The following is a 15848-nucleotide window of genomic DNA, read 5'->3' as shown; positions in this document are numbered from 1 at the left end:
GAAGGCGGGGGGGCGGCCGCGGGACTGGGGAAGTGGTCACCTCCGAGAGGCGAGAATTCGTTCGGATCGCATATTAATTGGAGATAACTGATTAATTCGAGCTTCTGATGACTATAAATGGCGATTCTCTACCAAGGTGTCTTTATTTTTTTTGAAAAAAAATCATTCCGTGTCATCCCCCACGTCAGGCCTGCTCGTGGGCGTGAGGCTGTACTTCCTCCGCCCCTCCTAATGGAGTGAACCATTCCCAGCACTTCCCCCTCTCCCTCAGCCTCTCTCTCTCTCTCTCTTTCTCTCTCTCTCTTCCTCGCTCCCTCTCTTTCTCTCCTCCCTCTGCCTTCCCCGTGCATAAAGTCTCCGTCGCTCCTGGAACTTGTTGGCAATGCCTATTTTTCAGCTTTCCCCCGCGTTCTCTAAACTAACTATTTAAAGGTCTGCGGTCGCAAATGGTTTGACTAAACGTAGGATGGGACTTAAGTTGAACGGCAGATATATTTCACTGATCCTCGCGGTGCAAATAGGTAAGTGGCCGGCGGGCCGGGCTCGCGGAGGTGCGGCGGGCGGCCGGGTCCGAGGTGCCCAAAGGAACCGACTGACCCGCGGCCGCCCGGGGGTGCGGAGAAGTCGGCAAACCTCCAGGGGTGGGAGCATGGGCTCCAAGGGACTGGCGCGTCCCGGGTTGGTTTTCCTAAAAAAAAAAAAAAAGGGGGGTGGTGGGGGGGGGGGAGAGATTCCAAACGTTCGCCAGGAAATGTGTGCAGCCGGCATTTTCTGGAGGGGTTTTCCCCCCTTTTTCCGAAGCTCACGTCCTTGGGTTTGCTCCCCTCTCTTGGGTTCACCAGGTTTGGTGCGCTCTGGGGAAATGCACTGGTCCCTGCAATACTGCAAGGTATTATTTTGAAGGGTCAAAAGGTGAATGCAGGGGCAAGATGCCTAGGCAGCTACAACTGGAAAGTTTATGTGCAGAAAGCAAAGATATTCCGGGGTTCAGACTGCAGCATTTAGAACTTTGTCATCCTACTGCCCCCCCCCCAGCCCCAGTATCCTAGCTGCAGCATTCACACCGGGCAACGCAGACCGGGCTGGGGGGCAAAATGAGAATGATAGGGAACCCCAGAGTACATCTTTTAATATGCTTATCATTGAGGAGCTTGAGTTCAGCTAAATATATGTGGATAGAATTTTCTATGCTCATTTGCCTGTTCCTTTCCACATAGGCATCAGTATTTTCTATATAAGAAGGGGTTAAGAAGTGTTTGCAATATGTCGTGTTGGGTGCCTGTTATTTTTGTTTGTTTGGGATTGATTATGGGTGGGTTTATATAGTCCCCATTTTATGTTAAGGAATCTTGAGTCCTAGTTACACTGTCGTTGTTTAAAAGTTCACATTTTTTCATCCAAAATGAAGAAGGCATTATGGAAGGGAGCACTAGAAAACCCCCTTCCCTGATGCGGGTCAGAGCATTAATTAATGTGGCCTAAAAGTGAAAGTGAAGCAGATTATTAATAGAATGGACAAGAGAAAAAATAGAAACTCTTCAAACGGGTTTTCTGGAGATGAGGGAATTGTTGGTGCCTATCACTTCAGACTGTAGCATTCTTTGCAGACAAATCCTTGCAGTATTGCGGGGGGGTGGAGGGGCTTTAGGGAATCGGTTTGGGGCAAGAGATGAAATGCATAACATTTTTCTTCACGAGAAATGTGGAGGAAACAGGCTTTGGACTTATCTGCACATTAAAATGGATTCTTTGCAGTGGGTTTTTTTATGCATTTGACATGATTTTGAGTATCTGATTTTTTTGCATGAACATTGTAGGGGCTTTAGAGTGTGTGGATGCAGGATGTTGGCGTTGCCTTTAATCCTAAGAAACGATTTGCTGTTTTGAATCTGGCTGTTTTGAATCTTTGACATTAGTGCAAAGAGCTGCAATAATAAAGAACATTTCTGATTGCAGCAAATCCCTTAAATCTTGGAAATAACTGGATGTGGCTTTTGCAGTTAGCCTGCAGATTTTTAGAGAGCAGGAGACAGCAGTTGTTTTTGATATAGGGATTGTAATCTGCTTTCCCGGGAGGAAATAACCTTACTACGGATGGGGTAAAAAAGACAGCGATTGTGTATGCGGAATACGCTTGGAACACAGTAACCCCGGCCCGAAAATGACCATTTGTTGGCTGTGGAATTGCAATGGAGCATACTTGTTCCCGAATGTCTGCCCTTTCCCGCACCAGAGCCTCGATCTTTATTAATTCCCGGCTGGGAACTGTCCCAAATCACTGACATTTGGCAAGAAAAGCGGGGGTGGGGCAGGGACGGGAAGGTGGAGGGGTGGTGAAGGCAAATGAAGGCTAGGCGGGAGGAAGTTTGGAATGAATGAGAGGTCGAACGAATGAATGAACGGAAGGAAAAGGCACAAGACGCGGACACCGCAGAGAACGGGGAAGTAGCCTGGGTCGCCCGCCCAAGCCTCGCTGAACCAGGGTTCAAGAAGGACGGACAGGGTCGCGCCGGCTGCCCCCTGCCCGGAGGCGTGAGCCTGCGAAACACTTCCCGCGCGCAAGCCCCCGGCCTCCCCAGCCAGCCAGAGACCGCGGAGCCACAGTTGCAAAAAAAAACAGAATTTTCACGACTTCTTATTTTACACGCGCGCGCGCACACACACATGCGCGCTGTGACATGTCTTCTCCTCCAGCAGCCCCTGGAAAGATAACGCGACAGGAGCGCTTCCCGCGCCCCCCACCCCGGCGAACCTCAATTCTCCTTTAACATAGTATCAGTGCATGTTAGGGGCAACTTTCTCACCACCGAGCCTTGGGGGTGGAGGTAAGGGGTAAGGAGAGACTGGGTGCCGGGGCGGGAGGGAGGATGGACTGTATTTTATTTCGTTTCCTCGCTGCAAAGCAGCATCTGTGGTACGGATTATAGAGGGCGCCGCGCAGGGTTGATTTCATCGGGACCGCGTTCTGTTGGAACAAAGATTCGTTTATTCAGTGTTCTAACTGATACTTGCAGTCGCAAGGGCTCTTGCTGTTTCGTAGGGGGACCGGGAGGTTGGTAAATGTTTACGTATCTGCCCGAGCCGAGGTCGAGTCCCTTCCCCAGAGCTTCCCGTTCCGGATTAGAAAGCGCAAGGCCCGCCCAGCTCTTCCTGCAGCAATTTGCAAACGGTGCGCTCTCGGAGGCCTCTGCAGCTTCGGTCACCTTCCCCCTCGCCTGCTTCTGGCCCGGCTCTGGGCACCGGCGGCTTGGGATGGTGAGGTCCTCCCCGCAGACACCCACACGCGCGCCGCGGCGCCCTGAACGCTGCCGGGAAGGGCCCGGCGCTCAGGGTCCGGGCACTGGAGGCCGATTTCGATTCCGAGAAGATTCGCCCCTTCTCTCCCCTCCCCTCGGCCCAGCAGCGCAGATCTGCGCTTCTTGCGCGCCCTCCTGGCGTCCCGGGTGCTTTTGGCCGCTCGCCTCGGAATCTTTAGCCCGGTTCGTGGGCCTTGGGAAGGCGAGAAATGGCCACGGCAGCGCGCCGGCCGCCTGGAGCCGCGGGGTTTGGCCGACCTGAGACCAGGAGCGAGGACCTCGGTGCGGCCTGGGTTTCTTCCTCCTCCTCCTTCCCCGACCCCCACCTCCTCCTCCTTCTCCTTCACCTCCTCCACCTCCACCTCCTCCCACCGCCCCGACTGCGATCCCGGTCCGCTCTGGAGGGAGCCCGGAGCTGGAGGCCGAGAGCCCCTGGCGGCAACCACCTGGGCCCTCAGGCGCACTGCTGGGGCCTGGCGAGGAAGGGTCTCACCTCCCCCGCTGGCGGGAGTGGTGGCCGGTCTTTCCAGGGGAGCCGAGCCGCGGATAGAGGCGGAGGGAAGCACGGGGCCGGGCTCACGGATTTGGCCTCCGCGGAGGTGACCCGGGGTCATTAGCTCAGACACATCCTGACCCTGCCGGGCCGCGACTGCCCCAGACCACTCGTCCCCTCGCCCAGTCTCTCGGGGGCGGGGGGCGAGGACCTCACGAGGAACGCACACTGCACGGTAGACAGTCGCTCTTAGAGTGGAACAGTCCATGTCGGTGGCTGCTGGTAGCTTCCAGCGACTTTATTAATTTATTCATTCAGCAGTGTTTGCTGAGCGCCCGCCAAGCCCGAGGCTTTTTCGCCCGACGTGGCGCTCGGTTCGGCTGCGCGGCCCCCCTGCTCTGCCGCCTCCCAGCCTCTTCCTCGCCCCCGCGCTGTGCTTTCGGACCCCCTCCGTCACCTCAGAAAGGGACGATCTCACTTGGAGAGCCTTGACGGGCTCGCTGGGGAAGCGTTGGGAAACGAAGGAGGGAGTGAGGAGAAAGAGAGAAATAAAAGAGGCGGGGGAGGTGAGAAGAGGGGGCGATGGAAACAGAAAAAGATACGGAGCCAGATGCGGGAGGGAGTCGCACAATAGGAATGGCCTCGCCTCCCCCTGTCCACGCCGCTCACGCACCGGCCACCCGCAGGAGACGCGCAGTTGGGTGCGGGTCGCTCATTCTCGGGCCAAACCGTTCATTCACCTTTGGACCTGGCGCTCCCCGAGCCCGGGCGCGAGTGGGCACCGCTGGACGGGGTGAGGCGCGCTGGGCCCAGGCGGGCGGGCCGTCGGGCTGCGGGGCGGGGTCGCGGTGCTGCTGACCGGTGATCCCTCCTCCCCGCAGCGTACCTGGTGCAGGCCGTGAGAGCAGCGGGCAAGTGCGATGCCGTCTTTAAGGGCTTTTCGGACTGTTTGCTCAAGCTGGGCGACAGCATGGCCAACTACCCGCAGGGCCTGGATGACAAGACCAACATCAAGACCGTGTGCACGTAAGTGTCCTCTCTGGCCCTCGAGGTTTCCGTTCGGGGGGGCGCTGCGGAGGTGGGAGGGCGCCCCGCCTCCCGCAGGCGGTCAGTATTTGGCACCAGCGCGAATCCGCGCCTTCTCACCTTCTGGCTCCCACCCTCAGGCCTTTGCCGGGGCCTGCCCCGCCCAAGGGGACCCTGTGGCCTGGGATGGGCAGAGGATGATCCTCTCCGCCGGGCCCAGTCCCACCCTCCGCAGCCTGACCCGCGCGCACAGAGGCGCGCGCGGTCCACGCGCTGGAACCGGGGACGAGGGTTTGGAGAGCAGCTGGCAGTTCCTCGCTGCGCTTTGAGGCCGTCTTCGTCTCCCTTTCCTGCTGCGCGAATGAGCACTTCCCAAAGAACGGTTGGTTTGGTTTGAGGGGCGTTTTTGGTAGTTCTACTTGGTTTGCTTAAAAGGAAAGGCACTCCCCTATTTTGTCCACTTCCTCTAATAAAACTCCCCTCCGGTGCCCGCCAAGAAAATTCGCGAGCAGCAAGGGAGTGCGGATCCCTCTTCCTCTTTCTAGGAGAGAGACTGAAAGAATATTTTGTTTTGTGCCAATGACTTTGCCCAAGAGGAGCACGTCCCAAATGTCCAGTGATCACCTCTGCGGAGTCTGTAGCCAATTCGGAGCTTTAGCGTAGTTACCCTTCTTGCTTCCCCTCTCCCTCCTGCATCTGCAAGGTGTCCCCAGGCCAGGCCAGGAGGGAGTTCATGGACAGGCCCAGTGGCGTTTTTCCAGAGCTTGGCTGGAAAGCACAGCTCCCACTGGCAAATGAGGGTAGCAGAGCCCTACTGTCGTGGACCAGCCGCGTTTTAGCTGCTGCAGACCTTAGAAATACTCCCATCTTCTGCAATACACATGCACACACACTTTTACTTTATTTTTCAAAAATAGTTGTGACCCTCCCCACCCCCATAATGGCCCTTCCAATAAAGCCAAGGCAAAAGGTGTTCCTTGTTTCCCATAGGTTGGAGTGACCATTTTCTGCACCATCCTTAATTTTGCTACACACAGTCTTAAATACCCTGGTGTCCACCAGAAGTCACAGCGGCTAAGTGGCTGCTACTTTCCTATCAGGAAAGGGACAAAACGCTGGGTCTGGGATGCACACCCACCTACTTTAATCCTAAATGTCTGATGATAGGTAAGAAATGTACCCATAACGATGGACAAAAGGCTAAATACGGAACAGCTCTCAAATCCTCCATCATTTGCCAGAACTTGGTTATTCCAAGCTATTTTAATTTTTTAGCAGGACTTTGGTCCTGGAAAATGGAAATGAGGTGGGCCCCTCTCAGAGGTGGCGGCCACAGCTGGGTCAAGGCTCCCACACTGTTGGTGGCACTGAAGCCCACCTCTTCTCAGCGCCACCTGGATTCTGTCGTCTTCCACCATGTCTCTCTTCCAGGAAGGCCCTGTCCCCATCTGGGCATGCATAAGGAAAGGAGAGATTTAGACATCCTTTGGGAGGTGTAATTATGCAGAGAGCTGTCCTGCCGCCTCTTGGTTTCTCTGAATCTCAGTGTTTATTACAAATTGAGGAACCTGGAAGCCCTGCGCCCCAGGCCCCCCAGTCCTCATAAATCAGAGACTCACGGAGGTCATTAGAAAACAGCCAGCGCTCAAGGCAGTCCAACAAGCATTTATAACTTGACTGTCAGCCAGAAGATGGGGTGGGAGTGGAAACCAGGATAAATCGTGCCTACAGTCCAGGCTAGTGAGAGAAAGGAGAGAGGGGAGAAAATGACAACCAAATTTCGTGGAGGGCCCTCCCTGGTGACCTGACGCTAAGGCCCGGGCGAAGGGGGAGCCGGCCCAGAGTTACCGAGGCTCACTGATTGACCCAGCCCCGAAAGGAGACAGCGCCCCAGGAATCGATGACGGGTTGGAATTATATTTAGTCTCGAGATCTATTTTGGGTTTTCAGAAGAAAGGGGGACAATAAAAAAAAAAAAAAAGGCACAAGTTGGATGAAGGTTGTGGGGCGGGGCTCGGAGCCGAGCCCAGGAGGAGCGAGTGGCTGAGTACGGCGAGGGGCTCCGGGAAGAGGCGAGAAGGGAGGACGGAGAGCAGGGTCCTTCGAAGGCTGGCAGCGGCGGGCACCGCGCCGGCCCAGGAGTCCGGGCCTGGGGTAGGCTGGCACTACACCCCGAAGGCCGCGGAGGTCCAGGGCCACGAAAAAGCCTCGGGAGAGGGGGAAGGGCAGGGCCGGAGCTCTGGGGTTTGAGGAGGCTGGAGGAGGCCGGGAAGCCAGCCCCGGGGGCCCGGGCGCTGGCACTCACCGACCCCGTGGAGGGGAGAGGCAGGCCGCAGTCTCCGGACCGAATCAGAGCCGGGGGAGCGTGGAGAGCAAGGCGAGGGGCCACGGAGGACCGAAGCAAGTGCGGAGGAGGAGGAGGAGGAAGTGAGGAAGGGAAGAGAGGAAAACCGAGGGGAGGGAAAAGGAGGAAGACAAAGAAGGGGAGAGGAAAGAAGGGGAAAGGGGAGAGCGGGAGACAAAAGGAGGAGCGGAGGAGAATGAAGGCCAAGGGGAGAGCGCGCGGCAGCGTGGGGAGGGAGGAGGCGAGACAGAAGGGCGGGGGGGAGGAGACAGCGGGAAGCCCGGAGGGGAGGGCCGTGCTCCGAGCAAGCAACCCGTCTTGCAAGCCAAGAGGCATTAATGGGCGGCAGCTTGCGAGGCTTAGCACTGTTTTCCTAGCTTTGCCCGCGGAGGCCCAGCAATCTGTTTGCGCAGGCCGAGGTGCCAGCGCGGCGCAACGGGCGCGGCCCGGCTGCCGGGCCGCGGAACCAGAGAGGGAAGGGGCGGCCTCCACCTTGGTCAGCGGCATCCAGGCTGCGCGGAGGTCCCGGGAGCGCCCACCGGGCCCCGCCCGGCGCCGGGCCGGCGGAGAGGAGGTCGGAGCGGGGCGCCGGGAGGTTTGCCCGGGGCGCAGGCCCGGGGTCCTTCCCGCGCCCAAAGTGAACCTGCTTCTGTTTTGTTCTGTTCCTCGCCAGATACTGGGAGGATTTCCACAGCTGCACGGTCACAGCCCTTACGGATTGCCAGGAAGGGGCGAAAGATATGTGGGATAAACTGAGAAAAGAATCCAAAAATCTCAACATCCAAGGCAGCTTATTCGAACTCTGCGGCAGCGGCAACGGGGCGGCGGGGTCCCTGCTCCCGGCGCTCCCCGTACTCCTGGTGTCTCTCTTGGCAGCTTTAGCGACCTGGCTTTCCTTCTGAGCGCGGGGCCGGCTTCCCCCGCGCGCCCACACACACTCACGCCATGCTCCCGGAAATCGAGAGGAAGAGCCATTCGTTCTTTGGGGACGTTGTGATTCTCTGTGATGCTGACAACACTCATATAGGATTGTGGGAAATCCTGATTCTCTTTTTGATTTCGTTTGATTTTTTTGTGTTTTATTTGCCAAATGTTACCGATCAGTGAGCAAGCAAGCACAGCCAAACTCGGACCTCAGCTTCAGTCCGTCTTCCCACAGAAACACGAAAACGGCAAACCCACCCCATTTTTTTAATTTTTGTTTTTTGGCACAAGAATCTCAGGAACGGCCCTGGGCCACCTACTATATTAATCATGTTAATACATGACAAATTATGGGCTCCTCCTAATAGGAAAGAGAGGAGAGGAGAAGGCCAGGGGAATGAATTGAAGAGAGAAGCATCTCGTGAATAATTCACGCTCACGTCTTTCTAACACAGTATCTTGTTTTGATCATTTCCACTGCACATTTCTCCTCGAGAAAAGTGAAAGGACGGATTGTTGGCTAGGAGGGAGAGAGGAAAGGGGTTGAAGAAACCTCGGGTTAGAGGTACAGGCTGCCAGAAAAAACGCTGCTGAAATCACTGAGAGGTTAAGCTTTACCTGCTCGTGTTGATGCATCTTTCCAAGTCCACTGCCTTGATTTTCCCTCTTGTTTTAGCTGTTACACATACAGTAATACCTGAATATCCAATGGTGTAGATCACAAGGGTGGTGGGGGGGGATGTTAAATGTTAATCTAAAATATAGTTAAAAAAAGATTTTGACATAAAAGAGCCTTGATTTTAAAAAAAAAAGAGAGAGAGAGATGTAATTTAAAATGTTTATTATAAATTAAATCCAGCAAAAAAAAATTTGCTACAAAGTATAGAGAAGTATAAAATAAAAGTTATTGTTTGAAATAGGGGTGTCGTCTGTTTCCTGCCCCAAGCCTGCTTTCTTGGCCGAGTTCTCGGGGTTGCCTGAAGGGACACAGGATGCCAGGTGATAAGTTCACCTGTTCGCAAACCGCCTGCTAACCTACCGTCTTCAAGCAGACCCTCCTCCACCAGGACACCTTGTCCCTGAAATTGTGTTTACTTAAGAGAAAGAAGAGGTTACGTTTTAAATAAGTAAACGGCAAGGATCCTTTCTAGGTGAGGTCTGGGGGCACTGGGCTTGCGCGCAGCTGAGAATGCACACGCACACCCACGCGGGTCGGAGCCTCAACGACCGGCCCCGCAGGCCGCGCCCTCCCGCCGACACGCCGCTTCCTCTGCGGTGGCCAGAGGCACCTTGCGGAGGAACCACCATTAAGGGCTCTCGCAGAGGGACCAGAGGCTGTGGTGCCTGGCAGGGATCAGGTGAATCCTTTCATAATAAGACAGCTCAGCTGAAATGGCGAGGAGACGGGGCCTATCGATCTGGCAGTCGAGCCGCTTCCACCTCTCCTATTTATAGGCCCGCATGGCCTTCCAGAGAAGTAAACATTCACGAATAAACGCGAGCAGAGGAGCGTGGGGTCCGGGGCTGCTGGATGGGAGCAGTCTGGGGGGGCAGACCCGAATGTGGGTCTTTGGGTTCAAAGACAGCGAAATCGGATTTCTTGGTCAAGGTGAGGGTGGGAGGGAGCTGCGGGGGCCCCGAGGGGGGCTGGGGGTGGAGATGGGGGCGGGGAGGGAGGCTGAGGAGGCTGGAGCGGGTTCCCGCGATGCGCTCCTGGAGGGGGCACGGGGCCCTGAAATGCAATGTGTAAACAATCGCTAGAGTAACGGTTCATAAATCAAACCCAGTAGGTCGCAGCCCAATCTGCATTCCCCCCACGGATTGAATTCCAGCAACACATGCGTCCCTGCGCCCCGAGCGCTGGAAGCCGCCCGGATTCTTAATGGCAGCATCTATTAGCGCGGCGGGTTCACGCACGCGCCTCGCCCCTACTCCTGGGACTCTTTCCCCCGCTGCCCCCCGCCCCCAAGCCGCCCCCTCCTCCGCCGATCCTCCAGTTTCAGGCCAGACCAAAGGAGATCCTCGCTGCCTGCGCGGAGTGGCCACCCACCCCGGAACGCTGGCTGTTTGGGAACATAGAGTTTGGTTTCGATCGTTTCATTTCAATGTAATTTTCGGCCTAAGTGTAAGTGGGACGGTTCTAGCCTGAGTTCAACCCCTGCAATTCAAATAAAAATGTCTGAGCCTGTTATAAACAGGAATCTATTTAATGATGGGCGGGGAGGAGGAGCAAGAGGGTCTACTCGGGCCGTTCTTGCTTTGATAACCGTCCCCCCCCCCGCCCCTATTCGTGTTTCTACCTCCGCAAACTGGGGGCGAACCAGCGCGCACCACTGGGCCCATTGCTCGCCAAAGGAAAACGCACGCGGCGTTCTCCCCAGGCTTTGGGGTGGTGGGGGGGGAGACCCCCGGCGACACAAGGAGGACACCCCTCCCCTCACAGTGCAGGCTTCCCTCCTAGAAAACGACCTCCTCCGAGATCTGGAAGGAGGCGAGGCTGAGGGAGGGGCAGAGGGGCGGGGACTGGGAACGCGGGCTCGGTCGCTCTCGTCTCCAGGAACCTGGTTCTCGTGCTGCGGCTCCAGCTGCCTCCCAGGTGGGGCCTCCCTCCGGGGCGGCCTGTCCCGGATCGTCCGGGGGAGCCTCCAGAGGGCTGGGTGCCGTGTCGGGGCCCCCTCGCCCTTTGGTAGGCCGGGGAACACCCTCCAGTGCTCTTGGAGAGAGAGCCCGGGGACGCAGGGCCGAGAGTCCCGGAAACGCTGCCGCACCTGGCTCGGTAGAGGACTTTTCTTCTGGTTGTGGTGATTGTTTAGATTATTATCGCGCCGTCTTCGACTCTAATTTGTTGTTTAATCATGATGACATCTCCATATGTTAGTTGGTGTTATCGTTTTTAAGCAGCAGCGCGGTAAGCCCTGCTCCCAGCTCGGGGAGGTAGGAACCAACGTGAGCACAAGTCACGTCCCATCGCTGAGATGGGGTTTGGGGGTGCGGGCGGTGAGGAGTGGGTATCAGACACCGAGGCGATCGTCCTCTCTACCTCCGCCCGGTGGTTCCAGCTCTGCGCATCGCTTTGCACGTGGCCCACTCGCGCTAGGCTGCCAGCCCTCGAGGACCTGGGGTCGGGGAAGGGCCCTCCCACTCCATCCCTTGCCCGAGTAGATTCAAGGCACAGAAGTCCACTGGAGTGTAATGTTTGGTTATCCTCAGGAAAATGTCAGAGAGGCCAAGTCCAGAGCCCCCGGCTCGGCCCCAAAACTCCAGGGCCCTTGGGAAGTGGACGTGTGGGGGAGGAGGAGACACGCAAGGGAAGAAGAAGGACGGGGGCGTGGAAAATGGAGGACGCGGAGAAAGATGGGGAGAACCGGTCCATAAGCAGGGCGAGCGGAGGGAAGAGAGGAAAGCAGTCATCTCAGAACTGGAGACGACAGCGCTGGGGACGGAGGTGGAGGGTAGAGGTGAATCTGGGACCTGTTTTCATTCCGGATCCTCAGGGAAGCGAATCAGCACAAGGACCACCACGGAGATTCTCTTTCTGGGCATCTGGAGATCCTTTTCACTCCGGCTGAAGCCTGGAGGGCGAGGGCCCCACGGGTGGCAGCGCCAAGGGTCTGGCCAGGCCGAGCCCAAGCGTGGGAACTCGGATGGACGACGCGGAGAGCAGCCTTTCCCCTTTTCCACTTCCCGAAATTCCCTCAGTCCTGGCAGAGCTGCTTCCAGAAAGGTCTTCCTTCGACTCTTCTCTCCCTCTCCCTCTCCCCGCCCCACACTAGGGGCTGCGCCCTGGCAGTGCCAGGCTGGACGCGGGTGGTCCCAGGGAGAGGTCCACTCTCCGGAACAGTCTACCGCCCTGTCCCACGGAACCCGAGGGAAGGTTCGCCGCCTCTCCTTTCTTCCTTCCGCACACCTACCAAAGGAAATCAACGCGTCGTTGTCCCTTGCCTCTCGCCCCTGGAGTGAAAACAAAGCAGGGGGCGGAGAGCCATGAGGACACGCGCTGAGCGGTTGGCCGCTCTGCACTCCAGAGGCCTAGACATCGGGAACTTCCTAATGAAGTGGTTTGGGGTTTTTCCCCAAGGAGAAGAACGGCATCTCCCAAGGGCCTTTCCTTGAGACTGAGGCGGGGGCAGCGTGGGCCCCAGACCCAAATACCGGCATAAAAAAACTGGGCCCATAGAGAACAGACTGGTGGTTGCCAAGGGGCAGGGGGTTGGGGGAGGGATGGAGTCGGATGTGGGGTTAGCAGGTGTCAGCTTTTGTGTAGAGAATGGGGAACAATGGCTCTACAAGTCCTGCTGTAGAGCACAGAGGGCTATGCTCAATATCCGGTGATAAACCATAATGAAAAAGAATATAAAAAAGGAATATATATATATATGTATAACTGAATCACTTTGCTGTACACCTGAAACTAACACAACATTGTAAATCAACTATACGCCAATAAAATAAATTTAAAATAAATAAATAAATAAATAAAACGAACCAAGAAGAAAGAAAGAAAGTGAGAAAGAAAAAAAAACTGGGCCCAGCACTGCCCAGCCAGGCTCGGGCAGCCTCCCGGCTCCAGCCCCGAAGGAAGTGGGGACAAGGAGAGTAACCTCCTGTCCAGATTCTCGCCCTGGAAGGACCTGCCTTTAGAGTGAGGACCCAGGAGCCAGAAGACTTCTGTTACCAGCCGCATAACCACGGGTGGCTTCCTTAACCCCTCCAGACCTCAGTTTCCTCCTCTGTAAAATGGGGATGATCATAGCTACCTCATGGGGTTGTACTTCGGGTCGAATACGATAACACGGGTGAAGCGCTTTCGCACTCCATGCCTCTTACCTACTGTTAGCTATTATTATTCTTGTTTCCTCCTGCCTCCAAACAGGCTTAATCCCATGGGTCTCACTGAATTCTTCAGAATAAACTGGAGGAGAGAACCTCATTATGACCTTTAATACTGTGGAGCAGTTTTCCTTTATACTCCAGCAGCTTAATTTCCTCTTGCTACAGGCTACCCAGCACTCCGGCCCACTCCGGCCTTCTCAGGAAGCTCTAGATAATCTCCCTGAATTAAGTCAGCCTCTGGACAGGCTCTGTGTCTCCAGACCCTACCCCACCTCCAGCTGGCGCCAGAGCCCAGGCCAGGCCCCTGGCTCTCCCTGCCTTCGAACCCCCAATCTGGGGTCCCTGGTTCTCTCACCGCTAACGGGTTTGCTCCTGGAGTCTCTTTCACAGCTTCCCTACCCACCCCAGCCCATCCCCCCACCCCCACCATTTAGAGTAAACTCCTCTCTCAAAATTTAACCCAAAAAAGTCGTTCGTGTATTGTAATCAGCCACGCGATACGATACACAGAGCGAAGAATATTAACCCAGCCTGCACTGATGTTAGTAGACACATGGGTCCGCACACACCTCTCCCCGTGCTCATGAAAACATATCCTGACCTACACCCATACTGGGCTTTTTTTCAGTTTTACAAAATTATGATATATATTTCTCTTCTACTAATCCTTCAAGATCAAGAGCTAAGCAAATAAGTCCTTCTTTTAAATAGTTACACAATATTTCTTAGACAGCCATACTACAATTTATTTAATTTTCCACCCATTGATGGACGTTTAGGCTTTTCAGATTTTGTGTGTGTGTCCTACGAATATTGTTGTAATAAATATTCCTCTTCAAACAACATTGCGTACTAGTATTTTTATTTCTTTGATAGACTAGATTCCCCCAAACTTGGATTGCTGGACAGGAAGGTATGTATGTGTGTTTATTTTTTATTTTTTAAATGTTTATGTGCTTTTAATTTTTTAAAAAAAACGTTGGATTACTTTCCCAAAGAGTGTGGATTGCCCATTTCCCCACATCCTGGTCAACACTGTGTGTTAACACTTTTTTGGTTTTGTCAACCCAGTAGGTGACTGGCGGCTTTCTGGAAGGCCATACTTCCCAGCTCTGCATTGGGTGCTCTGGGCCCCTCTCTGCCTTGATCACCACCAGAGGCCCCCCCAAGACCACCACCCAACTGCTGGGGAAGGTCCAGCTAAGCTTTGGGTCCCCCTCCCTCGAGCAGTGGGCAGCGGCAAGGGCCAAGTCAGGCGTAATCACTCCTGGAAACCCCCTGACTTTGTCTCTAATAGAGTCCACATGCCTCCGGGCTTGGCCAGGGACCACGGGCAGGTAGAGTGGGGACTCGGCCACTTCCACTAGGGCACGCCCCCTGAGGCTCCGTGGGCCAGTGCCAAGGCTGGATCCCCTGGCCTGTCTGTAGTGGAGAGTGAGGAAGGAAGAGGTCCACGAAGATGACGGCTGAACATCTCTTTTCCATCCAATGAGATCAACTGGGAGCAAAACAGGAGGACGGGGGATTCAGGGTACAGAGACCTGGGTTATACTCTGTCTCTTGTCTCTTCCCCACTTACTCTGCCTCGCTTCTTCTAAGATTTAACTTACTTTTATTGAGCACTTACGACATGCTAGGCATTAGGCTAAAGCTTTGCCAACATCATCCTATTTTTGCACCCATTTCTGTAGGATATTATATTAGCCTTATTTCACAGGTAAGAAACAGGTTTAGAGAAAGGTTAGAAATTTGCCCCAAATCAGCAGGCAGAGCTGAAATGTGAGCACGCATCTGTTTCAGGAACCTGTTTTAAGACTTCACTTTGCTGGTTCTATTACTATTTTGAGCAAAAAGAGAGATAGCGAGCACGAGGTTAAAAAAAACAGCAATGACAAAGAAACATGAGTTCTGTGATAGGTAGAATAATGGCCTCGAAAAGAGTCCTAATCCCTGGAAGCTGTGAATACGTTAGTTACATGGCAAAGGGGAGTTTAAGGCTGCAGATGGAGTTAGGTTGCTAATGGACTGACCTCAGATTAGGGAGGTTATCCTGGGTTGCCCCTGAGGGCCCAATATTCTCACGAGGGTTCTTAAAAGTCAAGAGGGAAGCAGAAGAGGTCGGGTCAGGGGATGTGAGAAGGACTCCATCCACCTTTGCTGACTTTGAGGATGGAGGAAAGTGCCCACAAGCCAAGGAATTTGAGCAGACTCTAGAAAGTGGAAAAGACAAGGAAATGGATTCTCCCTTCAGAAAGGCATGCAGGCCAATGATGTTAGCCCAGCGAAACCCATGCCACACTTCTGACCTACAGAACTAACTGTAAGATAAGAAATTCGCATTGTTTAAGCCACCAAGTTTATGGTAGTTTGTTATAGTTGCAAACAGAAAAATCATACAAATCCTAATTTTTATATTACAGATATCCAGAGAGCCTGGGTTTACAGGATATATGTTTGCTGAGAACTGCTCAGGGCCCTTCTTTGAGTTTTGGGGGGTGGAGGTAGGGGTGATGGCAGCTTTATTTCAGCCTGGGGGGGGCAGTAGTATATGTGAAGGAAAGAAGACATTAGGGAGTAAGTTTCAAAGGACAAGAAACAAAAAGTTGTGTTGACATTTTACCATGTGTTGGCATAGAACCTTTCTCATTATCTTCTCCTCCTTTTTGTGTCCCTTTGAGCTGCAAGAGCCTCCTATTTGCTTCCTTTTCCTCTGGTAATTTAATAGACACGCAGGTGAGTTACTTGGTTCTGTACCAGTCGCTTGCAGGCCTGCTCAGATATGAAAAGTTCATCTACAGTAATAGATGGTTTGATGGGACATTCATGAAACGTATCACCAGGTGGTTATTCTCTTGATAAATCACAGCAACTGCTATTAGCTACAGACCTTATCACCTGGACAAATCACATGTTGGATTGATTTTTTTTAACG

General features: G+C 54.3%; 1 protein-coding gene across 4 annotated transcripts in view; it reads left to right on the top strand.

Moving 5' to 3' along the window:
• Nucleotides 1-248: 248 nt before the first annotated feature.
• NRN1 (neuritin 1) overlaps nucleotides 249-15848 on the top strand; it is a 406802-nt gene continuing 391202 nt past the window's right edge. The window contains exons 1-3 of one of the 4 annotated variants that reach the window (XM_082413433.1): nucleotides 249-521; nucleotides 4671-4815; nucleotides 7833-9000. In XM_082413433.1, the coding sequence (XP_082269559.1) occupies nucleotides 467-521; nucleotides 4671-4815; nucleotides 7833-8061 (429 nt within the window). In that variant the 5' untranslated portion in view covers nucleotides 249-466 and the 3' untranslated portion in view covers nucleotides 8062-9000. Of the gene's footprint in view, nucleotides 522-2639; nucleotides 2826-3032; nucleotides 3579-4670; nucleotides 4816-7832; nucleotides 9001-15848 lie in introns of those variants that run through there. The other 3 variants (XM_082413434.1, XR_014250884.1, XM_082413432.1) reach the window with 3 other exon arrangements.

The sequence above is a fragment of the Balaenoptera physalus genome, assembly GCF_965194825.1.
Source record: "Balaenoptera physalus genome assembly, chromosome: 11".
NCBI classification, from domain to species: Eukaryota; Metazoa; Chordata; class Mammalia; order Artiodactyla; family Balaenopteridae; genus Balaenoptera; species Balaenoptera physalus.
This window is presented reverse-complemented; position numbering and strand designations above follow the sequence as displayed.